General features: G+C 43.9%; 1 protein-coding gene across 1 annotated transcript; it reads right to left on the reverse strand.

Annotated features, from left to right (window-relative positions):
- Positions 1-1,780: 1,780 nt before the first annotated feature.
- GOT1 (glutamic-oxaloacetic transaminase 1) lies at positions 1,781-27,148 on the reverse strand. Its single transcript, XM_043597223.1, has 9 exons — positions 26,906-27,148; positions 17,080-17,261; positions 10,367-10,490; positions 9,561-9,673; positions 9,217-9,321; positions 7,277-7,427; positions 7,025-7,190; positions 6,131-6,273; positions 1,781-2,335 (listed from the first exon to the last, which is right to left on the reverse strand). Exons 1-9 carry the CDS (start codon positions 27,021-27,023, stop codon positions 2,196-2,198), a joined length of 1,242 nt encoding a protein of 413 aa, XP_043453158.1. The 5' UTR covers positions 27,024-27,148; the 3' UTR covers positions 1,781-2,195.
- Between the last annotated feature and the right edge of the window lie 430 nt (positions 27,149-27,578).

Genomic DNA, 27,578 nt, shown 5'->3' on the forward strand with positions numbered 1-27,578 from the left:
TGGAACTCACTAAGCCTAGCTTTTCCCAAACTTTAACACAAAACCCTTTTTCGGGTGAGCATGGGGACAATGGAACACACTGAGAGAAACACTAGCCTATATGCCAGGGTAGAATGAGAGCCAAATTCCCATTGATTGGGGCTTTCTTTTATGCAAAAATATTTCAGCATTTTCATAGGGACGTTCTGGTTTAAAGAAGTGTTTTTAACCAGTTTTTGCACTAGTGTCTTCCCCCAAGAGAAAAATTGAATTTAAATTCTCCCTAACAAGAGAAATGAAATACTAAGAACTAAGACTTTGTGGGGTAGGACTGTGCTTTGGAGGGCCACACACCATTTTACTCTCAGACTTCTTTTGCTCCCTTGAGGTACTATACCCTGTTGAGAATTCCTGGATTAAAGCTGTGCTTAGAGAAGATGACAGAAGAGTGACAGCAGGTAGGATTACTGATCCCGGTTTTGTGTCTTCCCTTACAAATGACCAGCATCTTTAAATAGGAAGAACAAACACTGATGAAAAGGAAAATAGGACAGGAGGTAATGAAGAAATGAGTGTGAGGTCATCTCTTCAAATCTGTCCACACCCACCAGACCCAATCACACAGTGTTCTCTGAACGACTGCCTGGGATCCAGCTGGATCCTGAAGGATCTGGAAACAGTATCCTGTACAGAAACACTGAAAAATGGGGGGAGGGAGGAGTTTCATGGAAAAGCAAAAACAAGGAATAACTGCTACTTTCAACTATTTGAAAGGTCCAACCTAAATGCCAATAGACGTGGTGTCCATTGTCTAAAGGAGGGGAGGAGGGGACAGAGGAGCAGGACAGACAAATCAAATTCTGGGTCAAGGTAAAGGTCTTTTTAATTAAGGTGCTCACCAGTAGAATGGGATGCTTCATCAAGTACTGGAAGAATCCATCTCTCACCCAGTCCAGTTGCAAACGAGGAGTCAGGGATGATACAGAAGAGACTTCCACACTGGGGGAGACAGACTGGAGCTGAGAAGACCCCAGTCATAGCCCAGGACTGTAGAATTTTAGAACAACTCAAAGGTATCCCAGAAAAGGGCAGATCCTGTTATAATAAGAGTTATCTTTCAATATTTAAAAACTCCAAGTAGTAGCCCTCTTATTTTAAAACTCAAAGTCTACAAAACTGTCACTTGGAGAGTCACTTGGACTCTCTGGAAAATGTGAACTGTATTTATGTGGCTCTCATTGTTTCAACAGACCAAGAGGTATCCCACCTGCAGTGGGAGGGGCTGTGTTCTAGAATCACCCTGAGTGATGCCAACCCTTCCATGAATCCACGAAGTCCAGTTTCTTAAGTACAGAAGAAGACAGCTGGCCTTTGAAAGACAAGCCCACCAAACTACCAGAGTTGTGGTAGGTGAGGTCACTAAGGGGAGGCATACTTCAAGAATGCAGTTTAGTTTTTTTCTTTAGCAACTAGCAAATCCCTCTAGAGCATTCATTTTAAACTATGAGTTACAACCCATTAGTGGATCACAAAATCAATTCCATGGGTCTCAATCAACTTTTATTTCTTTAGTTAGAACACAATAGAATGGAAAACATCAGAACGCACTGCTCCCAGCAAGGGTAAATACTGTTTGCTTAAACTTCTGTGTCAGTTAAGTGTGTGTGTGTGTGTGTGTGTGTGTGTGTGTGTGTGTGTAAGAGAGACGTAAATCTATTTCTTACCTTGATCACCCTAGAGAACTAGAGCTTAGGGCTAGGGACACAACCATGCAGAAAGAGCAGGAGACAGACACTCTGAGTAGAGATGACGAGTTTTAATGACATAGCCAACACTCACAATCACAGCTGGCTCTTCAGACAACTTGATCTTTGGGACAAGACTTTGTGCAGAGTCAAGTGATACACAGAAGCACATGAGCAACAGAGGCAACATTCTGGCTTCTAGTGAGGGGGCAAGATATCTACGTGTCATGATCAAAGTACCTTTTTATTCTTCGTAAATTAAAACCTTAATATGCTCTGGCCTCCTAAGGGGTTCTAATCCCTGGCCCCCATTTCTTTACAAGGGACATTCTCTTCATGTGGGGCTGCCTCACCAGAGCAGCCTTCCAGCCCTCCGTAGTCTCTATCCATGACACGTACAGCTAGGCTTGCACAGGCAGGGAACACACGTGACAGGACTGCTTTGGTGGTGCTGGTTGGGGAGGTGTTTCTTCACTGGATTTTGGTGACTGCTTCATGAATGGAGGTGGCCACATAATCTAGATTTTTAGTAGTTAAGCCACACATGTTGATCCGACCACTTGGCAGCAGATAGATGTGCTTTTCGTTAACCAGATATTCAACCTGCTTGGCTGTTGAAAACCAAAAGAGATATAATGAGAGTAGTAGGAACCCTCTCAGCCATTGAGGGTCAAAGATTCCACAACAGTTTCAGGTTTCCTTCTTTCCCCCAACACAGAGAAGCAAAATAAAAGGAGCTATTTTGTCCAATTAAAACATAGGGAAGTATGCTGAATTGATTCTGGAAACCACTTATTAGCTAACTTTCTAAGCCCCAGGAAGTTTAATACAGCTCCTCCCGATAGGAATTTTCACCTGGGACTACCTCCCGACCGAAGCTTGCGTGTTACATTCACCAGAACAACCTATTAAAACAACCCTCAGACTTAAGAACATCCCATTGATATGAAACGCTGGTATGAAGTGCTTCTTCTTCCTTAACCTGTATCCCAGCACACAGCAGCAAACTTCCTTTAACATTTCCTTTTCACAGCACATTGTACAGACCCCGTGCTAGAGGGACTGGGCAAATGCTGTGTGCGTGAACCAACAGGCTGAAAAACTGGTAAGACGCTTGTGATCTGGCACTTCTCAGGTCCCCTGTTCAAACACACAGGAGGGCTTTCCCGTATTTGTAGAAATGCTTGTGTAGGAAATAGGAAGGAACGGCCTATTCTTCCCTTATGCCACAATCTCTAGAGATTTCTGGTTTATTGCAAAGCCAAGAGACAATTTTATTTGATTTTTCCCTAAATAAATAGCACCCTTAATTAGCACCATTAATTTGAGGGAATGGGATAATTGTTATGGACTGAATATTCATGTCCCTCCAAAACTCATATGTTGAAACCCTAACCCCTAATGTGATAGAATTAGGAGCTGGGGCCTCTGTCAGATAATGAGGTTTGGATGACGCCATGAGCGTAGAGTCCCTGTGTTGGCAGGAATGCCCTTAGAAGAGACAAGCTGGTGCAAGCATGCATGCACACTCTCTCTCTTCCCTTCAGCCCCACACAGCAAGAAGGCAGCCATCTGCAAACTAGGAAGAGAGCCCCCACCATAACTGACCATGCTGGTGTCCCGATCTCAAGCTGCCTGGCCTTTAGCACTGTGAGGAATAAATAAATAGCCTATGCTATTCTGTTATAGCAGCCCCAATGAAGATAGTGATAAAATCATAATAATCACAGGAGCAAACACTATGTGCCAGGCAGTATTCTAAGCACCTTATATTAACTCAGTCAATCTTGATAACCTTATCATTCCCATTGTATAGATGGTACACAGGGAAGTTAAAAAACTTTCCCAAGGTCATGTAGCTAGTCAGTGGTAGATCTGGGATGTTAAGGCAGGCCATGTAACTCCCGAGTCTGAGCTCTTAGCCAGGATGCTGAGTTGCCTCTGTATGGAAATGGAAAATCTGGACCCTGTAGTCAGTGCTACTCTGGACCCCTGCAAACAAAGTGACCTTCAGAAGTAGCCTTGACCAGGGGCGCCTGGTCAGTTAAGTGTCTGATTTCAGCTCGGGTCATGATCTCACAGTTTGTGGGTTCAAGCCCTGCGTTGGGCTCTGTGCTGACAGCTCAGAGCCTGGAGCCTGGTTCAGATTCAGTGTCTCCCGTTCTCTGCCCCTTCCCCACTCGCACTCTGTCTCTCTCAAGAATAAACATTAAAAAAAAAAAAGAAGTAGCATTGACCAGCTTTAACCGTGTGAATTACAGTCACCCAAGGAGATAAAGACTAACCTCAACCACCCACAGAGCCACAGGCACACCACCACCTGTAAAGATGTAGTTATAGGGCTCCAACCTTGGGTTTTTTGTCTATTTATAAGATTTTATTTTTGAGTAATCTCTACATTCAATGTTGGGCTTAAACTCACAACCCCAAGATCAAGAGTTGCACTCTCTTGGGGCACCTGAGTGGCTCAGTCAGTTGGGCATCTGACTTCAGTTCAAGTCATGATCTCACGGTTCGTGAGTTCGAGCCCCACATCAGGTTCTCTGCTGACAGCTCAGAGCCTGGAGCCTGCTTCAGATTCTGTGTCTCCCTCTCTCTCTCTGCCCCTGCCCTACTCACACTCTGTCTCTCTCTCTCCTTCAAAAATAAATAAACATTAAAAAAAAAAAAACTTAAAAGAGGTGCACACTCGACCAACTGAGCCAGCCAGGCACCCCAACCCTGTTTTCTTTTTTTTAAATAAAGATGAAACCTCTCCACTTTTGTCAGGAAAGGAAGCATCATAACTGAGAAACTAAAGTTATGAACTCTTTCCCTAGAAAAAAGCCAATACACACATACACAATGTTTAAAATATCATTTCAGGGGCTTCAGAGATCTCTTAGAGTACACCACAAATGACAGGCTGCAATCCCCTGTTCTGATGGACAGAATATCATAAAGGAGGCACTGTGGCATGAGCCCTGTAGAACCCAGGTGGTGGTATATGTGGTTCACTGTCACAATTCCTCCAACTGTTCTGTTTTAAAAGTTTTCCTTAATAAAATGTTGGGAGGGGAAAAAATGTTTTTAAACAGAGTAAGTAGTGCCAAGTGCTAAAAATATGACTTACATGTTATGAGCACCCGTCTATTCTCACTGTTTTCTAATTCATAATAAAACAAATTTCCTACTCTGGAGAGTGGGGTAATATATACATCTTATGGGGAGACACACCCACCTTCTGAGCCTTTAGAATACTGCTACTAAATACCACTTCCATTATACCTAATATTTTTTAAAATTGCAAAGGATGATTTTACTAAGTGAACTAATGCCCCATTCCAGAATCAGGAGGACACCTATGGCTAACTAAGACATCCCTTTACTTTTTGGGTAGTCTCATTCTCCCCCAAAGTATTTCCGGAGGTCTACCAAATACAGTACCATCTTTCTTGTTTATATTTCCTTTGGCTTTTTCTGAGCCCATTTCACACAGGCACTCTGAAGGCCCTGGTTTACAGTGCTTCCTAGCACCTCTGATGTCCCACTCGCTACCCAAGTCAGGCATACAACTGTCCCCAGAGCCACTCAGACACAAGCTCCACACACAGTGAGGAGCCACATCTGTACCATATGACCCGTGGCTTGGCTGGCAGGGGTTCCGTAATCACATATTAAATGAATGAATCCTCTATCATCAGAAGGGACAGCCAATGGCTGATATGCCCTACTGACCGCTGACCAAGATCACACATAGCTGCCCGCTAGACTTCCAATCAGCTCTCAACTCCAGCTACCAACCTAAGTTCTTATTTGTGAAATGGAGAGAGAACTTTGTAACCTCTTTTTTGAGGGTAATGCTTGGAGACTAGGAAAGACTTGTTAAGAAATCAGGTCCCTGGGGCGCCTGGGTGGCGCAGTCAGTTAAGCATCCGACTTCAGCTCAGGTCACGATCTCACGCTCCGTGAGTTCCAGCCCCGCATCGCGCTCTGGGCTGATGGCTCAGAGCCTGGAGCCTGCTTCCGATTCTGTGTCTCCCTCTCTCTCTGCCCCTCCCCCATTCGTGCTCTGTCTCTCTCAGTCTCAAAAATAAATAAACATTAAAAAAAAAAATTAAAAAAAAAAGAAATCAGGTCCCTGAATAATCATGTATGATATTTATACTTAGGATTAAAGAAAAACCAAAAGGTACCCAAGCATTTATGAGAGACCTTTCATAAAGCAAGTCTCCAAGCTATAAATCCTGTTACTTCCCAGTCCACAAAAATGAAACTAACTTAGTTATGGCTCTGCAGATGAGTGGGACACACTGAGAAAACCTAACTTGTTCTGGCCCACAGTTTTATGGCTGACCAAATAGGTAAAGGGGCCAAACCCAACAATGAGAGGAGGGAGCATTCCAGGTAGCTGGGGGGACACTTACGGTTCAAGCCGGTGAAGCTGAACATTCCAATTTGCTCAGTGATGTGGTTCCAGGTTCCTGGAGTCTTGAGGGCTTCTAAGCGTGCCCTGAGTTCAGATCTCATGGTCAGAATCCGGTCAGCCATTGTCTTCACATTACCTGTCCTGAGTGGACAGCAGTATAAATATCAGTCCAGACAAGACAGATGGCACACAGAAACACATAAGTTTAAAAAATATAATTTAATCTATAAACTGCAGATGAGATCATGACCTGGCTATGACAGTACGTGGAGGCCTAGATGGGTAGATAAACCCACAGATAAAGACCACAGAGAGACTTACCAGGCAGAACGAAATAACTGAGCTTCTGATGGGAATTTAGCACTAGTCATGGGTATAGTGGCTGTGATACCGCTCATGTTTTAACCCAGAATTCACCTAGGGACTGACCCAGACAGGCTAATGTATTTTATCAGGCCTAATTAAGTAGACTGTAGATAGCTACCACATAAAAATTGTTTCAAAATAAGGCAAAATATATGCAAACTAGATACAAATGAAGAGTCCCCAAGTTGTCCCACTAACTTGCAGTTGGATATTCTAGACTATCAGGAATTCCTTCCTGTGTTTCCCAACTTTTAGGGGAGAAGCCTGGGTGGTGGGAGAATGGAGAAAACGCCCCATTCACTGAATGGTTCCTCCTATGTTCCTGGTTCTGTGTTATTCACGTGTGTTGTATTACGCTCATGTGAGCAGGTGCCAGCCTTATTCTACAGAAATATCTGTGACTCAAAGAGTTCAAAGTAATTTTGTCCTGCCTCTGCCAAAATAAAAGGAAGAGACGGTTAAATGTGATGGGACAATTACTGTCCTATGTTCCCACAACTCACCCATCAGGCTTTGCGCCCCTTACCATTCTTTAAAGAGCTCAGGGTTAGAGAGGGTACAGGCCACAATTCGCGCTCCCTGAGCAGGGGGATTGGACCAAGTAATTCGCACTATCTTCTCCATCTGGGAAAGGACCCGCAGGATGCTGTCAGGTTCTTTTGCAACCACGGTCAGATTGCCCACTCGCTCATCTAAAGGGAGGGATGAGAGTCAGCTTGGGAGCTGTGATGGGGGTGGGGTGGGGCGGGACAGGGCTGTAACTCAGGAGAGCACTCACTGTAGAGCCCGAAGTTCTTGGAAAAGGACTGAGCACAGAAGAGCTCAAATCCTTCAGACACAAAATAGCGAACAGCCCAGGCGTCTTTCTCAAGGTCTCCAGATGCAAAGCCCTGATAGGCTGAGTCAAAGAAGGGGAACAGAAACCGGCGCTGTGAGGAAGGAAAGTGAGTCAGGCCAGGAGATCCTTCTGGAACCAACCTCAGACACCAGCCTTCTTTCCCCAGCTGGTGCCTGCACAAAATTTCTAACACTACCCATTTCTCCTATCTCTCCCCTTTCTGCATTCAACCGCCACTTACATCTGTTCCTCTGTTCAGCTAAATACCAGTATGCAGTTGGATATTCTAGACTATCAAGCTAACAATAAGTCTAACAATTTCAGTAAACCTTATTCTTTTAAAGTACACTCTCCTAGAGTATCATGATGCTGCTTTGCCAAACAGGGCTTATTTGTGAGGCGTGGACGTAGTGTCCCATGTTGGTGGAGGATTCTTTCCTCAGAATTCCCGGTGTGATAAGCTTAGTCAGCTTGGTCTCCCCAGGGGTCCCTGACAACCCCAGCCCTCGTCTACTGGGCACTGAAGACAAAGCAGACCGTGTAGTCCCTACTCTCATCCCTCCAACCTCCTCAAAGAACTCCCCACAACTGAACTGGCCCCTCCTACTATGCTTATTGTCTGAGAGGACACCACTTCTATGCCCCCAACTGTCCACGCCAGAGGCCAGGGTACATCCTCCACTCCTACCCCAGCAGCTCATCCCTCACATCCAATCACATCCCGATTCCCATCACCCCCATCTCCTGGGGGCTTGAGAATCCTTTCAGGTCTGCCCCTGCCACTGACTTCATTCAGATCCCCAACAGCTCCCATCTGGATCATGACAACGGCCTCCTAACTGCTCTCTCAGCCTGACTAACCTTGCCTCCCTTGGATCCACTCCCTGCTATGTAGCCTGAAGACAACGCAAATCTGCTCACAACACAGCATGACATAAATGTTCTCCAGTGGCTCCCCACTGCCCTCCAAATAAAGTCCAATGGCTCAGCACAGGATCTTGCCCCCATTTACCTTTAACTCACTTGCAACCCCTTAGAACTCTTGCTGTACTGAGACTTATTCTCAGTTCCTTAAATGGGCCATGACTTCTACCTTGGGCTTTGACCACACTCCTCCCTCTGTAGGGAACATTCCTTCCCTGCCAGCCCCCACCTGTCCTCATCCTTCAAGTCTCAACATGGCTTCTTCTGCCACTACTGCCTTATACACACACACACACACACACACACACACACCCCAAAGTCTGGGCTACGTGCCTCTACATAACCCCATCAACACTGCTGTCCCACAGTATTTGGCTGTCTGCCCAAACAGGCTGTATGCTCTTTGAGAGCAGAGATGGTCTCTGCTGTACTCACTACTATATCCTCCAGATGCCTGCTGCATAGCAGTTTCTCAATGAGTATTCTTTAAACACATTAATTAAGAATATATACCCTTTGAGATAGAAATTCCAATCTAGAAAGTCATCCCAAAGAAATAATAACAAGGAGTCTTATACACAACTGTTAAGAAGAACAAGAAACCTGAGATCTAAATGTCCATGAATTGATTTAATCAATCCCTAATGGCACGTAGCCATGCATGGAAAATGGCGCTATAAAACATTCCATGGCACATAAAGGAATCCAAATGAAAGACAAAGTATGTTACAAAACAGCATAAAGAAAATGACCCCATCTTTGTGAAATAAATATATTTACATGTGTAACATATTAACAATGGCTTTCTTTGGGTAATAGGATTTACAGTTAATATTTATCTTCTTCTTTGGGCTTTTCTCCATTTTCCAAACTCTTCTGTGAACAGATATTGCTTTTGAATACATAAAATAATAATACATACTATGTTTCAAGAGATGCTCTGGAAAGGCAGTTACCTTCATAACGGCGGCGATCTGCTTCCACTGCTCCGGAGTTGGGTCAGTCCCAGTTGGGTTGTGTGCACAGGCATGGAGGACAAAGATGGAGAACTCGGGGGCATTCTGAGGGGAAGGAAGCTATGTCAGCTGCCACACTAGCAGGAATATGGTGGGGGTGCTGTCAGAGTCAGTGGCACACTGGGCAAGGGGCAGCATATTTCTTCCTTATGTGCTAACTCAGAAACCACCATCTGGTTTGGGTAGGATGTTTCAGACTCTCTCCCTTATCAACTGATCCAAAGACCTTTCCCTGCTCCTCCTGACACCATGGGGGTCTGTTTACTTTTCATCTAATCGCCCACCTCCAGATCATTCAGGAAACCCTGGAGATCGAGTCCTCTCTTCGCTGCGTCCCAATAGTGATAGGACCGAATGTCTTTAAATCCAGCGGCAGAAAATACACCATTATGATTCTCTGTAAGCAAAGGGGTAAAAAGTTAAATGCTTTACAAATACAGAAGCTTAATTGGAAAGGACACAAGTCAGCTTCCAGGGCCCTCACAGGTTCAACATTCCCTGGGCAACATCGAGGTAAGGAGTTAAGAAGAATGAGGGGCGCCTGGGGACTCAGTCAGTTTAAGCCTCCCACTTTAGCTCAGGTCATGATCTCACGGTTTGTGGGTTCGAGCCCCCCGCATCGGGCTCTGTGCTGACAGCTCAGAGCCTGGAGCCTGCTTTGGATTCTGTGTCTCCCTTTCTCTCTGCCCCTCACCTGCTTGCACTTTTTCTCTCTCTCTCAAAAATAAACAAACATTAAAAAAAAGACTTAGAAAAATGATTGTAACTAAGAACAAGTTCAACTGGTCAGTCATGCTAAATTTATATCCTACACCACAATGGGACTTCCTGTGTCTACATTTTATACCTCCTCTGGGAAATTTCAACATACGCTAAAACACAAGTCTACCAAGAAACTTGAGAATGAGTCTTGCTATTCTGAACTGGAGCATCAGGTTACTCATGTACTGCCATAATCCACTGCTCGAGCCATCCACAAATGTCAGTTGATCCAGGCTGGGTTACATCTTCTGCATAAGCGGTGACATTCATGAGGGTAATCCCCCCCGGGCTCCTCTGTTTCTCCTCTCACTACAGCTAAAGGACTCACCCCAGGTTGGTGAGGACACGTAGACGGGCGTGTCCTTGTTGTTTGTTCCATTGTACCATCGTGCTAGGAACTCAGCTCCGATTCGAAGTGCACCTGTCCCCCCCAAAGACTGGACACCTCCCACCTGAAAGAGAAGCAAGGTCACTGGTTGATAATAGTGAAGTCAGATGATTATTAGGAAACAACGAGCACTTGTTATTAGTACCAAGGAGCACTTACTTTGTGCCTGATCTGTGCTAAGCCCTTTAAATGTATTATCTTATCAAAACCTCACAACTATATTTGCCCATGTTTACAAATGAGGAAACTGAGGCTACGGGAAGTGAAGCACTTTGCTCGGTTACCAGCCTCTCAAGACAACTTTCCTTAACTTCCTTGCATCTTAAAATGACCCCACATGGGCAATAATAGAGTCCTATGTTGTCCCATTTACAAAATACCTTCACACACATTCTTGTTCAATCCTTGCACAACTCTATGAAGTAAGCTATAGATCCCCAACTCATACATGAGGAAATCGATGCAGAGAAGGGGTCTCTCAAAGGGCTGTGCGGCTGTGAGAGGCAGAGCTGGGAATGATTCCAGGCCTTCTTGCTTCAGATCTAGTCACCTGCCCTGCTTCTGCTGTTCTGCCTACATGCCTTCCGTTCCGCCCTCTCACAATTCTTAGTAGGCTTTGGCATGACTCAGTAGAGAAATGTCATAAATTGCTCAATGTGTCTAAAGGATTAAGGAGAAAGAAAAAGATCACCTGAGAAAATCTATCTAAATAAAAGGAAGGGCACAGCAATCTAACAACACTGGCAACCTCTGGGGAGGGGCCTGGGACGGGGGAATAGTGATCAAGGGGACTTTGTTTGGCCTAATGTGTAAGTGATTTTCTAAAAAAAGGAGAACATATTCATGTATTATTTGCAAAATTTTAAAATAATTTTTAAAATATATTTAGATGTCTGGGATTTGCTGTACAATAACTTACCTTTGGCACGGGGGTGGGAGGGTATACAAAATTGACCAAATACAGATCACTGTTGAAGCTCGGTGATGGATACATGGGGTTTTTTCATCACACTGCATTATCTATTTATGTAAATATCTGGAATTTTCCACAATAGAAAGGTTAAAAAAATCTCCCTAGACAAAGTAGAAAAGCTCCTGAAATCTTCTTTAAAACAGTAACAAAACTTTGATGCTAAAAGATAACAAAGGAAAAAAAAACAGAAAAAAGGGAGACCAAACTCATTCATGAACACTGATACTCACTTTCCAGATAAACATTAATGAACAGCATGAACCCAACAGTACACTAAAAAACACCCCCTTTCTCAAGTGACAGTCATCCCATGAATGCAAGATTGTTAAGAGATATAAAATGTGTCATGCCACTAAGGTACAGAAAACCCAAATGATCTTCATGACAGATAAGAAAATCATAGACATCCCTGATTTTGATGCTCAGTAAAACAGGAAATAATGGATACTTCTCGAAAGTAACAGGAAAAATTCATTCAGCCATGATGAATAAGTCAGCTTTTTGATGAACAATGAGTCATTAGCAGAAATCCTCTTTGAGCCAGGAACGAGGCAGTGATACCAATTATCACCACTTGTTATTATTCCCCAGTGTTCTATTTGTATTCAGAGGTCTGAGCATCTGTGAAAGAATATGGTCTGAAATGTGAAACAGAAGCCAAGTGGACGTTCAAGCAAACGAGGAAGTGAGCATGGTTGTGCGCTGTAGGAACGCAAGGGCAGTGGACTGGGTGAAAACGGTCAGTGCCGGTCAGATGGGGCACACCAACTTCTCTGTTCTCCACAGTGATCCCCACTGAGCACCAGGCCCCTCCCATTACTTTATAAAGGTTTTGCGGGCTGCCTGGGTGGCTAAGTCGGTTAGACGGTTAGTCAGTGATGTTAAGCCATATGTGCATTTATTTTTCATGGACCTGGCATGAGCTAAGTTGAATGTCAACTTTATTCATTATCTCACATTTCAAACACCTAGGCAATTCTGGAATGTTGACACTTTCTATACAGATGAGCAAGGCTTCCCTTGAACCTGGTTTTCAGTTATCACGGGTATGTGACGGGTGTACGTGGACATCAGTGAAAATGTTCTCAGGTGTAATTTTTTATTTCCTTTCTCTCCCACTCCAAGATGCAAATTCATTAACTAAAAGAAGTCAAAAAGCCAGTAGATTAGATTGAAAACATGTTCGGAAGAGATACATCCACTTCACTAACGTGACCTAATCCTTTTATGTAACATTTGACATCAAATTCTCAAGAAATTATCATTCCCTAAAAACATACTGAATACTGGACGGCTTCAGTGAAACACAAACTGTATCAGCAATTAAAAGAAAGAAATTGGGGGCAAACCAATAATGTATCAATTTGGTCATTCTGTGAACTGAATTTTGGCAAACTGTTCTAAAGTCCAGGGAAACCCTACATTTGGGATGAAGGAAACAAGTTCGAAGTTCAAAACGAACCAGGCAACCAACCTGGCGGCTAAACTAGGGTGTCCAGAACTAGAAAAATCCAGTAACATGTGGTGTGAATGATGCCAGTAGGTAATCTGTGATCTTGATTTAGCTACATGGCCTGAAGAAATCCCTGCCAGACTCGACAACATTTGTCTGAGATCACAGTTTGCTGATGTAATGAGGAGCAGGAGAGCTGAGCAGAAGCTGCTTGCAACCAAGGCCATGATGCATGAACCTGGGCACTGCTAGCAGTTCACACAGGTCTCTGGCACAGGGTGCTAAGCATGGGCAAACTGGATGAAGAAGACAACGGTGACAAGATAAGCCACAGTGAAAGCCTAAGCCTCCTAGAGGTGACAGTCAAAGCGAGAAACTGGGATAGCATCACATGGCCTACGAGCCCTCCTACCGATGGTGGCTTGGGAATTCCCAAAGCTGAAACATTACAGTGCTGGAGATGAAAACTGGACATACGGTACAAGGTCTGAAAATAGAAAGCAGTAAGAGGCAGTGACGAGTGTAGAAAATAGGTCTCCTCAAAATGGTTGATGGACCTGGTAACATTGAATCTTGAGAAGAAAAATCTAGGGGAAGACATGATTATTATTTGTTTTCTGGTTTACTCATTCACGCCATATTTCCTTCAAGTTCTGGCTGAAATGCCATTTCTATTTCTATCATGACCACCCCAGTGAAAACCAATTCTACCCCTACACCCACCCTCAGCTCTCCTAATGTGCCTCTCCTACTTTCTTTTTACAACATTTATTTTCTTTTAACATACTCTATCATGTTCTTATTTATTATGTTTACAGTTCCTTCTCCCCACATAACAGTAAGCCAGGGCAGAATATTTTGGGTCTTTTGGTCACCGCTGTGCTCCAGCTTCTAGAACAGTGCCTACCCTTAATGGTGACCACTCATCTGTTGACTGAATGAATGAGGGAATTCAAACATCTGAGAATCTCTGATGTGTCAGACTAGGAGCTAAATGCTGAAAATTTACAAGATAAATTAATAAGCCATCATCCCTGCCCTGAGGGAGGTCATGGTCTTGGAGGAGACAGACTTATAAAATTATACATTATAGTAAGCATAATAAGTACAATTATTCCTAAGCTGTGAACAAAGTCCTGTGATAACTCAGCTCTGCCCGAGAAAGCTCAGGACTCAGCATGGAAGTGACCCTTGGCCGGGCCTTGCAGGACTTACAGGTCTGTGGAATGGCAGGGACCCCAAGGGGAATGGGCGGGGGGTGGGGTGTGGGGGTGCTGTGAGTCACTGGAGAACAGGATAAAATATGCCACATGCCAAGTTCAAAGTCTGGATTTGCCCTGTAGATAATGGAAGGGTGTGTGTGTGTGTGTGTGTGTGTGTGTGTGTGTGTGTGTATGGCAGGGAGCAGGTGACATGATTATCAGCTTTTTTTGCTAAGGAAGATCATCCTAGCTGCACTGTGAAGAATGTAATAGGATAGGGAAGGGACTAGAGACAAGAGGCTATTATAAGAATCCAAATGAGAGAACAGTGGGCTGAAGTTGGGGATGGTGAAGACGTCCAGGGAGAAAGGACAGACTCAGAGCTCAGAACCAGCCAGTACTATGGTGATGCAGATGCCAAGAGAGCATCCCAAACCATCCTCCACACCCCTCAAAAAAAAAAGCCTTCAAATATTTATGGACTGCCATCTAAATTTGTTCTCTGATCAAAAACACAACACAGGATGAACCAGACAAAGAGGGAGGGCCATGTTCCACACGTCTTACAGCATGAAATCAAAACGGGAGCACTGGGCAGAGAAACAAGCCTCCACCCGACACAGATATTAAGTGTACAAGAAATGTGCAGTCTCAGAGGAAGAAGGTCCCCAACACAGAAACTCGGTTTTCCTTTGTCAAAAACAGAATTCCATCCATCTATCAACAGCGTCTCACAAGATAACCCCCAGCTGCCAAAGTCCTCCACTCCCAAATTTCATCAGTACTCTCCTCAACGTTCCACTGTCAGTCACCAAATCCACTCATGACTTGCCTGATCACTGACCTGAGTTCCAGGACGTTCACTCAGAGCCTCCCTGCCACCTGATACACAAAAGACTGTGCCTGTGTCCAACCCTCAATTTTCACCCTGCCATTCTGCATATGGAGGCAACTGGGTAACTGCAGGTGGAGAATAAATCAGATGATTCCAAGAATTGGTCCATTCCGTGCACAAAGGCTGCACTACAACACCGGCCCAGGGGAGCAGTAGGGCAGCTGGTTTAAACTGCACAATACCTAACTGGACTATTGCAAAAACCTGAGCCTTCCCCATGCAGCCAGGTTTATCTTCTTCAAACACTCTGATTGGGTAACTTCTCTGTTCAAACCTTCAGATGATTTCCCCTGCCCAGGGTGCCAAATCAGCCTGCCCGATCTATGTGACATGTTCCCAGCTCCAATCAGGTAGGTGTCTCTACAACCTAGACCCACTTACCTCCTATCTCTGTCCTTGCATTCCTTCTACTCCAAAAAAAGGACCCCTCCTTTTTGCTTCCTCTCTACTTTGAGGTTCCCAACCCTGGTTGTAGTTTGGAATCAGCTGGGGAGCTTTTAAAACTATGCCCAAGCAGGGAAGGGAGTTAGGGGTAGATGGGGCAGGGAGTGAAAGGGCAGGGAAGGGTGGTACCCTCTAAGATTCTGACTTAACTGGTCTGGACTGGGGTCCCCCCACCTATATGTATGTAAAATTCCCTAGGTGATGCTAACGTATAGCCAGTGTCCTGGCCTCATTCCCCAAAGTTCAGCTCACATCCCAATTCCATCCATACCACCATCCCTGTCCTCTGAGTCCCTACAACACCGAGAATCTCTACCAAACCACTTCCAGCCACATACAGCCTATTTCGCTATATCTGCTTCCAAATATGTTCTTCCATATATCTCCAGCTATACACAGAATACCTACTAGGAAGCACTTAAATGGGAGAAGATGAAGTCAAGGCTAGAAGAATTAAAGAACATTAAAACTGGCAGGAACTTCAGAAAGCATCTAGACTAGTGGCTCTTGAACTTTTGGGGACACAGACTCCTTTTGAAAGTCCAATAAAAGCAGGGCGCCTGGCTGGCTCGGCTGGTCCACCAGCTGGCCCACCATCATGCCACTCTTGATCTTGGGGGTTGTGAGTTCAAGCCCCACATTGGGCATAGCATAGATATTCCTTAAAAACCTTAAAAAAAATCCAATAAAAGCTAAAACCTTCTCCTCAGAAATACACGTACACACAGAATTCTGCATAAAATTTCAGGGGGTCAGAGACCTCTTAAATGATCCCCTCTATGTAAGTGCTCCTAATGGGATCATGAACCACAAACTAGTCTTTCGTAACATGTAGATGAGATGCCGGGGTCAGAGGGGTAAATGACTTGCCCATGGCCAAAGGGGCAGATTTGGGTCCAGACCCTGATCTCTTCATCATTTCATTAAATTCCCTGACTGCTTCAAACCCAGCAGCTAAAATCTGATCATCTATTGCATAAACAAAACAATCAAAGAAGCCATGCTTGATATACAGCCACACCGTTTGCACTACCAGTCAAGAGACAGTTCAACAGACATAACACCTGACACATTTAACCAAACTGAGTTTTCAACCTCCTCTCTCCTGCGTAGCATCTAAAGAAAATACGGTCTACCCCTAATGACACAGGTTTGAAATGCATGGGTCCACATATACCTGGATTTTTAAAAATAAATACAGTACCGTGTTGTAAATGCATTTTCTCTTCCTTATGATTTTTTTAAGTTTACTTATTTATTTTGAGAGAGAAAGAGAGAGCACAAGTGCATGTGCAAGTCGGGGAGGGGCAGAGAGAGACAGAGAATCCCAAGCAGGCTCTGCACTGTCAGCACAGAGCCGGACTCCGGGCTCAAACTCACAAACTGTGAGATTGTGACCTTAGCCGAAGTCAGAGGCTTAACTGACTGAGCCACCCAGGTGCCCCCTTATGATTTTCTTAATAACATTTTCTTTTCTCTAGCTTACTTTGTTGTAAGAATACAGTATAGAATACATACAACATACATGAGTTGACTTTATGTTATCCATAAGGCTTCTAGTAGACCGTTAAGTTTTGGGGGAGTCAAAAGTTATACAAGGATTTTCGACTCAGTGTGGCATGGAGTCAGCACCCTTAACCCCAACACTGTTCAAGGGTCAACTGTACACCCTCACCCAAAACTCACCCGCTTCTCCTGGAGAGCTGGGCTGTTATCCCCAAGGGCAAGGCGGGACGCACAGGTCCGGAACTCCGCCAGGCCCAGGATCGGCAGGTACTCGTGGTTTAGGCTATTGTCGTTAGCAATCTTCTGCTCCACCTTCCTCACGACTGGCAAAACCCAGGGCTGGCAGTCATCTGTGCGATAAGCTGGAAGACAGGGAAGAGTTAGTAACAGAGGAGGAGTCAGGCTTCGTCCAAGAAAGAGCTAGCCCTGCAAACAGGGAGCACTCCACCATCTTCAACCAAACAGAACTGTGAGGGAAATTAAAGTTCATTCACTGACTGCCTGCCTGCTTTGGGCCAGCCACTGGGCTATATGCTGGGCAGGCAGGACAGACATAGTTCCTACCCTTATGGAAGTTAGAGCCCTTAAACGCATGACCTCTAAAAGACAGAATGCTGAAACACAACTGGGGCGTCAGAGAGCCTGACTGAGAGAAAGAGTGCACGTGAAAGCACTCTGCACACTAAGCTACATCTTACAGATGCTGTGTCGATACAACTAGCGCGCAGAGGTCTGTATAGCCATGGGCCCCGAATCTCCCTCCTTCTGCATCTCCCCAAGAGATTTCCAGAAAGTGCAAGGTGCTGCTTCACACGAATGCTGCACCTTCTAACATAAAATGTGGAGAGGGGCATGGCAGAAGGCCCACCTCCTCCTCTTGTCCTGTAAGAACAGAAACGGGACAAGTGGCAAGCAAATGCCCCGGGGCTGAAGATTCCAGCAAATGGTTACACAATCACTCAGCAACCTATTTGATATTTGCACACGTTTTTGTCCTCTCTCCGCCAGGGCTGGCCATTTTCACTGTTCCTCCTACTTCATGTTTCACACGTTTATTGATCTAAATGTATCTATTTCATAATATTTACAGTCTTGCCTACAGCAAATTTCTAAGCACCTCTACACTAAAAGTATTTTTAGTCCAGTTATCCTATCGCTGACTTTTTCCCCACTACTAACGTATGATTATCTTAGGATTATAGCTTTAGAGGGCAGCTGCTGTGGCTTGCACCCAAGCCAACAATCTGCGCAGATTCCTGACAGGGATCATTTGACTTTGCTGGAATGTTTATGTCTCCAACAGACCCACACTTTGGAAGTGATTTTGGAACTGAAAATTTTATTTTATTTTTTTAAATGTTTATTTTATTTATTTTGAGGGGGGAGGGGCAGAGAGAAAGAGACAGAGAGAGAGAGAGAGAGGGAGAGAGAGAGAGAGAGAGAGAGAGAATCTCAAGCAGGCTCCACGCTCAGCACAGACCCCTACATGGTGCTCGATTGCACAACCATGAGATCATGACCTGAGCCAAAATCAAGAGTTGGACACTAAACCAACTGGTTTAGCCTGGAGCCACCCAGGTGCCCTGAAACTGAAATATTCAGAGTAATTCTGATTGTTTTATCTTGCTCATTTCTGTCCAACATTAATCCCTGACTTTTTTTTTAAATCACTTTTTAGAAAGGTTATTGATACTATTTACCGAACAATACATGTTGACTGTAGAAATTTTCTAAAAACCCAGAAAGCAAATGATAAACATTATGATTAATATATAATCCTGGCACTCAGAGATAGAGTACGGACATTTTGGTGTACAACCCTCTTAAGCTTTATTTTACATTAGTATATTCTTTGATAAAACATGCTTCACACTGTATATAAAATTTTCAACATGCTTTTTTCCACTTAACAAATATGAGTAGTTTCACTGTCATTAACTATTCTTATAATAGGTAATATATTCACATGTCTCCAACCCATCCTTATCCTCCATCTACCTAGTTCCAACTCCTCACCCCCCAATAAATAACAGCTGCATTCTTTTGTATCCTTCCAGAATTTCCCTATAAAACTGCAAGCAAGTACAGCTTATGTTCCCCCTTTTTATATAAAAGGTAACATACAACATACTATACACTGTTTTGTTCCTTGCTTTTTCTACTTAAAGATCTTTTCTTTTTCTGTTTGTATACAAAATGTCTTTGTTCTTTTTTACAGCTGCATAACTGATGCATGTCCCATAATTTGTTTTGCCAGTGTCTTGCTGATGGACATTTGAGTTGTTTCCAATCTTTGGCTATTACAAAACAATACTTCAATGAACAACCTCATACATATGTCATCAAACATGTATGCAAATATATCTGTAGGATGCAGGTTGAAAATGGAAGAAGTGGATAAGAAGTATGTGTATCTGTAGTTTTGACAGATAGATATACCCAAACTAGCCTCCACAGGGATTTTTATCAGTTAACACAGCCTCCACCAGAGTAAATTTTTGCCAGTGTAAGGATGCAAATGGTACCTCAGAGTAGTTTTAATTTGCATTTCTCTTATTATAAATGCAATTGGGCATTTTTCATATTTATGATCCATCTACAACACAATTTGTAACACAATGGCTAGACAACATTCCTTTCCATGATTGATTTATTAAATATTTGTGTTGCTTTTGATTATTTGATATTATAAATACTGTGATAAATGTTCTTGTATCTTCACACATATTCATGAGTGTTCCCTTAGAAAAATGTTTCTAGGGGCGCCTGGGTGGCGCAGTCGGTTAAGCGTCCGACTTCAGCCAGGTCACAATCTCGCGGTCCGGGAGTTCGAGCCCCGCGTCAGGCTCTGGGCTGATGGCTCAGAGCCTGGAGCCTGTTTCCGATTCTGTGTCTCCCTCTCTCTCTGCCCCTCCCCCGTTCATGCTCTGTCTCTGTCCCAAAAATAAATAAACGTTGAAAAAAAAATTTGTTTAAAAAAAGAAAAGAAAAATGTTTCTAGATGTAAAATTACAGGTCAAAAGCTATACAACAAATAAGCCAAGACTTTATAACATTATAAATCTATATCTATATCTATAACATTATAGATCATTTGGATTTGGGGTTTGTCTTCTATCAACTAACTCTACCCTCTAGGAATGTGTCATTTGCAGATCTGATAAGCACATCAAACTGGTAATAAGAATGTAGACAGAGCTCAGACTGACACAGCCACTAACCAACCAATAGTCTCTGGGTAGGAGGCTGTAACACTGTCACAATGCTCACATACTATCCCCTGACCCACTAAATTCCCTCCAAACAAGTTAAAAAGCCTATTTTTATCAGGTGGGACTTGGTCTGGGTTTTTTTTTAATTCCTTTTTTTAAACGTTTATTTATTTTGAGAGGGAGAGAGAGAAAGAGTTCGAGTGAGCACGAGCGGGGTAGGGGCAGAGAGACAGAGAGGGAGAGAGAATCCCAAGCAAGCTCCATGCTGTCAGCACAAAGCCCAGCAATGGGCTCAATCTTACAAATGGTGAGATCATGACCTGAGCCGAAATCAAGAGTCTGATGCTTAACTGACTGAGGCACCCAGGTGATCTGGTTTTTTAATTTTTTTTTTAATGTTTATTTATTTTTGGAAGAGAGAGAGAGAGAGAGAGAGAGAGACAGAGCATGAATGGGGGAGGGGCAGAGAGAGAGGGAGACACAGAATCCGAAGCAGGCTCCAGGCTCTGAGCTGTCAGCACAGAGCCCAATGTGGAGCTCGAACTCATGAACAGTGAGATTATGGTCTGAACCAAAGTCAGACGCTTAACCACTGAGCCACCCAGGTGCCCCTGGTTTTTTAAAGAGATGTCAAAATAACCACTTTTAAGTTAAGAGTTGTTCCTGAAGGGAATCACGCTATCTATAATCACAATGCTACCACTGTCCATCTTATTCTTGGAATTCTTCTTTTGGAATTAGAGAAATCTCATTATTTTGAATATCCTCAATTGGTGCCAAATCTTTGTCCTTTGAAAGCAAATCTGATTGCTGGAAATGATACTTGTAGCAACAGCAAACACATCTTTCACTACACACACAGAAGGGATGCTATTTAGATGTACAAGAGTGTGGGTATTCATAGAAAAACTAGTTCTATTATGCTTCACATCTGTGTTGGGATGCTATATATCTATTACATAATTATGCCATATATATTACATTTATGATAATAATGTTATTTGTAAACCACATATTATAAATAAAATGGGGGGGGGGGGTGCCTGGCTGGCTCAGTCAGTGGAGCATGTGATTCTTGATCTCAGAGTTGTGAGTTCAAGCCCCATGTTGAGTGTAGAGATTACTTAAAAATAAAATCCTTTAGGGGCGCCTGGGTGGCGCAGTCGGTTAAGCGTCCGACTTCAGCCAGGTCACGATCTCGCGGTCCGTGAGTTCGAGCCCCGCGTCAGGCTCTGGGCTGATGGTTCGGAGGCTGGAGCCTGTTTCCGATTCTGTGTCTCCCTCTCTCTCTGCCCCTCCCCCGTTCATGCTCTGTCTCTCTCTGTCCCAAAAATAAATTAAAAAATGTTGAAAAAAAAAATCCTTTAAAAAATAACAGTTAAATAAATAAATAAATAAATAAAATAGGAAGATGAAAAGTTGCAGTACTGCTGTTCTTACCCATACTGCATATTCTGTACTACTCTAAAAAATCCTATACATGACTGGAGGCACGGAGGCATCTATATTGGGACAAAAGAGAAACTGGCCAACTGATACCTCCCCTTCCTTCTTCACCACCCAGTTTCTCCCAGGTTCAGTTCCAGATTTATTTCCAATGCTTTGCCTAACTGTCCTAATGAAGCAGAACAGCAGACTGCTCTTGTGATTAGAGCAATGAAGTCAAACATGATTAACAACTATGATTCCTGCTTTCCAGGGGATTTTTATTCCTACTTGGAGTCAGGAGTTTCTCACTCATTCTTTCATTCACTCATTCATTACTCATTACTGAATCTACCAAGAACAAGGCACTGGCTACAAGTAGCTACACAGAAATAGGTAGGATACTGTTTGCCCTCAAGGAAACAGAACATGGAGCCCTTAATTCTCCTGTAAGGAGTCAGGAAAGATTTCACAGAGAATGAAGTCTGAAAGTTGAATACAAGTTTAAAAGGTAGACAAGGAAAGGGCATTCTAGTGTAGAGGCAGAGAAGTTTTCCCTTCCACCCTTTTAGGTTCTTTGGTGGTCTAATAATTAAATTGACATAAGACAGGTTAACAGGAGAAAAAAGTTTAATAACCTGTACCTCCTGTATACATGGGAGTTACTCGGTTTTCCCTGTATATCCAGGAAAACTGAGTAACTCCCCAAAATGGCCAAAGCCATCACATTAAATATCACCTTCAGCTAGAGACAAAAAGGGTGGGGAGTCAGTTATGGAAGATGATCATTAAAACACAGTGAACAAGAGTAAGATTGTTACGCAGACTTAAGCCCAGCCCTCTCCACTGGTAAGTTTCTAGATATTTAGAGTCATTTGAGAGGCACTCTTACAAATGGATATTTCCCCTGTAAATGTCTCTTACTAAAGGGCAACTTCTACATGGTTTTCAGAGCTTCTCCTCTATCTGCAGTTTCTTAAAAATAACCAGCTTAAGCCATACTTCAGTGTGGCAAATTTTGCTCCCCTTCACCAGACTGCGGGAACACCTGTGCAGGGTCCAAGAGGCCTGGACACCTGAGGTTTCTGAGGACGTGCATTTTCATGGTTCGAATATAAGATCCAAGGAGGAATAGCAAGGAGGGGCTAAAAAAGTCTTTGGAGTCTCTTCTGAGTCTCTCCTAAGGAACGTCGTTTCAATGGGGAAACCACTGGAAGCATTTAAACAGGGTGATGTTGACAGCTGTACATCAAGGATCTTTTGAGTGACACTGTAGAAAATAAACTGGAAAGGAGAACACGGCAGACAGTTAAATCAGGAGGCTACTGCAATAATCCAGAAAGGGAAAAATGACATCTTGAATGAAGGTAGTGATGGCAAGGATAAAGAAAAGAGGAGACAGTCATAAGATTTATGAGACAGATAGATAATACAGAACCCAGTGACCAAATAAACTGACATGGGTTCAAGGGAAGGATGGCAAATGACTCAAAAAGTCTCTCTAGTCTGGATAAAGACTGGTGGTGATGGGGGGCAGGGAGGGTCAACCAAGATATAAAACATAAGCAGAAAAGAAAAAAAAGAAAAGATTGAAGGGAAGGTAAAAATGACCAGTTGTGTTCCAAACATGCTGAATTTGGTGTGTCTAGCAAACTGTATTAAGTATGGGTCTGGCATTCAGGGAAGAGGTTCTGGATAGAAAGAAAGACTTCACAATTAATAGACATCGACGGTACCTGAGCCATAGTAATAACAAGGACTTACTGAATGCTTAGTACACACAAGGCACTGTCCTAAATGCTTCACCTTTTTTTTTTTTTAACCCCTGTTTAATTCCTATAAACAACTCATAAAATAGATGTTATGATCTGGAAACTGAGACCAGAAAAGTTGAATAATTTGTCCAAGATCAAAGAATTGTAAGAGCTAGGCTGTCATACTATATTATGCTCATGGATTCATGTACTTTTTTTAAGGACAAGAGATGTCTAGGGAAAGCCCGAAGCAAGCAGGCCCCAGAGCACTGTGTGAGGGGCCTCTGCCAGCAGGCTTCCCAGCCCCAGGCACCCCTCTTTTAGAGGAGGCACCCAAGTTTCAGGGCAGTGCATCAGTGCTGCTTTCCAGAAGAAAGGAAGAACATGGAGAATGCAATGATCAGACCGCCCCCCTCCTCTCCTCTGAACATCCCCACTTCCCTCACCCACCGCTACCCAAGAGCCCGGGCACATATGCACACCTCTTAAAGCCCTTCTCCATCTAGGCTCCTGGGAAGAGGGCCAGCGAGTACTCAGAAACACCTAATACAGCACATCTATCCAACTGTTTTATGTGAAGATGCTAGAAATCCACATTAAAAACAGCAAAGACCTTAAAATAAGAGCAGTTTATCTGGAACAAAAGGAATCTAAGTTTATGCGATAAACAGACTGAAGCCTATGAAGAAATGTCTTGCTTCAGCTACATCGGGATGGACCTGTGTCTCTTGTGCCCTTAAAGCCACTTGTCTGAAACTTTGACAAGCACTAAAATGATCAACTCAGAGCATATCATACTTACATGTGATGCTCTGCTTTAACTGAAAGGAAATTATGGAAACAGCAAGAAGAATATCTCTGGAGAAACTATCAGCAAGTAGGAACTAGGTAGTAAAATTATAGTTGTAGTTTATTTTAAACACATCCAACATCACTAGAACTTGAGCTGGTTAATTCCCACTGAGCTTTATCTTAACATGGGGGGAGGGGGGGTGGGGGAGAAAGTACCTTCCCCAAAGTCAGTGATTAATTACATTTCCTTCACAAAAGATATACTTGGTGATGTGTATAACTACAGACAGGACATACAAAAGATGAAGGAGACCCTCACCTGAGCCCCTGCCATCCACACACACAAAAAAACAAAACAACAACAACAAAAACTGGTCAAGGTGATCATAAAAAGAAAAATAATATTTATATCACACTTTTCACTTATATATCACATTTCATACATAATTATTCATTTCATCCTCAGTCAACTGATGAGGCCAGTAACATCATTATCTTACATATAATATGTTAGTGAATCTTAGAGTACAATTTTAGAGAGAGGTCATTCCATCCCTGCTCCTCATTTAACAGACTGAGTCCTAGGATGTTTAACTAGCCCTCCCAAGGTCACGTCACTAAACTGCAGGGCTGACCTGTATGCAAAGCACCTGCCACTACAGTGCACTGGCAGCCTCTGGACCACCTGAAGGACCCAAAATAGAGGACAGTTCCCTTACTGATGGCCATATGACTTGGGGCAAACTGCTTCATCCATCTCAGCTTCAACTTCCTTAGGTCTAAAACAACCCTCAGAGTCGTTGTAAGCATTAAATGCAGGGACGCCTGGGTGGCTCAGTCGGTTAAGCTTCCGACTCTTGATCAAGAGTTTGAGCCCCGCATCAGGCTCTGCTCTGACAGTGCAGAGCCTGCTTGGGATTCTCTCTCTCTATGTCTCTGCCCCCCCCAACTTGAGCACGCTCTCTCGCTCTCTCTCAAAAATAAATAAATAAACTTTTAAAAAAGATTAAATGCATAAATCAGTTGTTCATGGTAAGGAGGTAAAGTTCCTGGGTTCCTGGAAACCATGAAAAAGGCACTGTCACAGGTGAAGTGACCACCTGAACTACAAACCATACTTCTGAGCCAATCATTTCTGGTCTGGGCTGGCAGGGCACTTTTTCTCTGCATGAGCAGTTTATTTCTTAAGGGATGTCAGAAATGATTTCATTTTGCAGTTCTTAAGCTGAAAAATTTATTCAACATCTTCTATGCAACCTAAGAGCTGCCAAAACAACAATAATAGTAACAAAAGTAACAGAAATGCCAAAACGACTAATACTTACATAACTCCTACTTATTTGCCAGCCACTATTCTAAGTACTTTAAATGTATTTAACTCTCACAAAAATTCCATAAGATAGTTTGAAGGTAACTGAGTCAAAAAATTTTAAAAGATGTATTTAAATCAACATCAACGTATATATCTGGCCCTAAATAAGTACTTGAAGGTTTTAAATTGGATTTAAATTAAGAGCTTGAATACTGCCCGATTCCAATTCAATTCAAGGCATTCTTTCAATATTTCTCCCACTCAGCTGCCTGTTGAAAACATCACTTTCTCTCCATGAGTTAAACTACCTACTATTTACTTTTTAAAAAATGCTTTATTACGGAAAATTTCAAACATATACAGAAGTTGCAAGAATAATATGATGGATGTTCCATTTACCCATTACCTAGCTTCAACAAATCATACTTTTTAATGGCTTTTTTCTCACTCCTCTCCCATGCTCCTTGGTAAAGACTTTTTTTTAACAGGTCCTATGTACACTCACTGTGGGAAGCCTGATTCTGAACCTCCTTCTCGCCACCCTTGATTTTCTCTTTCCAAAATTTGTAGTCCTCTAAGTGTGTTCCTTAGCACAGAACATCATACTCATTTTCTTCAACGTGGCTGGCCTTTGTATGTGGTCGAGTGTCTGTGAGGCTTCAAACGTTCAAATGACAATGACAGAAACAACAAATTCACCAAAGGTTGGAGTTATTCTAAGGCACTCCGGTCTAAAACCTTTTCTTGCAGAAGGGGAAACTGAGGCCCATGTTCTGAGCTGTCAAAGGTCCAAGAAATACAAACAAGAAATGAGGACAAGAATGTGGGAAAAGCGAGCTCCTACCTCCACACTCTTTCCACTCCTTCCCACCATCTCTACCCATTCCTACCACATCTGTGAAGGCCAGAATATTCTTCCCAGATCCTCCCAGGCAGCATTAACCTGTCTCAGAAATATTCTAAATTTCTATTATATCACATCTTGACTTTAACATCCTTGAGGCCAAAACCAACCCTCAGTCTCCTCTCCTCGCCCCCACAAGGCTTGGTAAAGTACTGATTGTTACCTGGTAGTCACTCAAATATTTATTGACCCAGACCAGAGCTCCCTAAGGCTTAGAGTTCTCCCTCATCCATTCCCCAGCAGCCAGAACTTCGAGCCTATCAGGCTTCCTAGCTTCCTCCCTCTCCTTCCAATCTCTGGGCACCCCATTTACTAACAGGCGAAAGGATGCGGTATAAAGAACATAGAACGAGGAATCGTAAAAACTGGGTTTGTGTCCTGGCTGCTACACCTGTACTGTGGACCTTGGGCACATCTCCTTTTCCCAGAGACTCCATATACTCATCTGTAAAACGGGCAGGTTGAAAAAGCTTCGTAGATCTTGCCTTCTCTCCGGGGATCCCCCCTGAGGCCATGCTGGGCCTCAGCCTGTCCCACTCCCCGCGGCGCGGATTAGGTCCGCTCCACTCCCCAGGATGCTCCTACTCCCTAAGCACAGCATCTTTACCTCCCACTCCCAGGTTGACCTTGCGGGGGTCCGGATCCTCCCGGAAATCGGCAGTGAGCTTAAAGACAAGGACGGGCTGCGCCTGCGGAACCTCGGCGAACACAGAAGGAGGCGCCATTGCAGAAGAACTGGAGACAACAGAGAGTTTCCAGTCTACTTTCCAGAGCCACCGGTCCGGTCTAGCCCGGGCGACTGGAGGAGACTTTCACCTTCACCCAGCCGGCAGGGGCGGGCCCGCGGCCTCCAATGGCCTAGCTGCGTCCGGAACTTGGCAACGCGGTGAACCAATCGCGAGCTTCTGACGCAGCAGGGACGGGAGGGAGGGTATGCTATTAGCCAATCCAAGAAAAGAATCTTATCGGAGGCCAGTGATGATGCAACCAATGCACTGCACGCCAGCTACGATGGGGGCGGGGGCTAGGATTGATTGGCAGAGCGGACTCCTATGGTTGAGGACGATATTCCTTGGGTCTCAGGTGCTGAGGGGAGGAGCTGAGCGGCTCGGGTGCGCTGGAAGTGGCCTCCATGACCTTCGAGGGCCAAGAGAGGAGCTAGGAGGCCGGCGGGAGTCCCGGAGGACCGGCCTTCCAGTCCCCATGAAGCAGGCGTTCTCGCTGCCCGGCCCGACAGCGTTCGCGTACCTGACCGCGGCTGGCAGCCAAATCCCCGGCGT

This window comes from Prionailurus bengalensis, chromosome D2, assembly GCF_016509475.1.
Source record: "Prionailurus bengalensis isolate Pbe53 chromosome D2, Fcat_Pben_1.1_paternal_pri, whole genome shotgun sequence".
Taxonomy (NCBI): domain Eukaryota; kingdom Metazoa; phylum Chordata; class Mammalia; order Carnivora; family Felidae; genus Prionailurus; species Prionailurus bengalensis.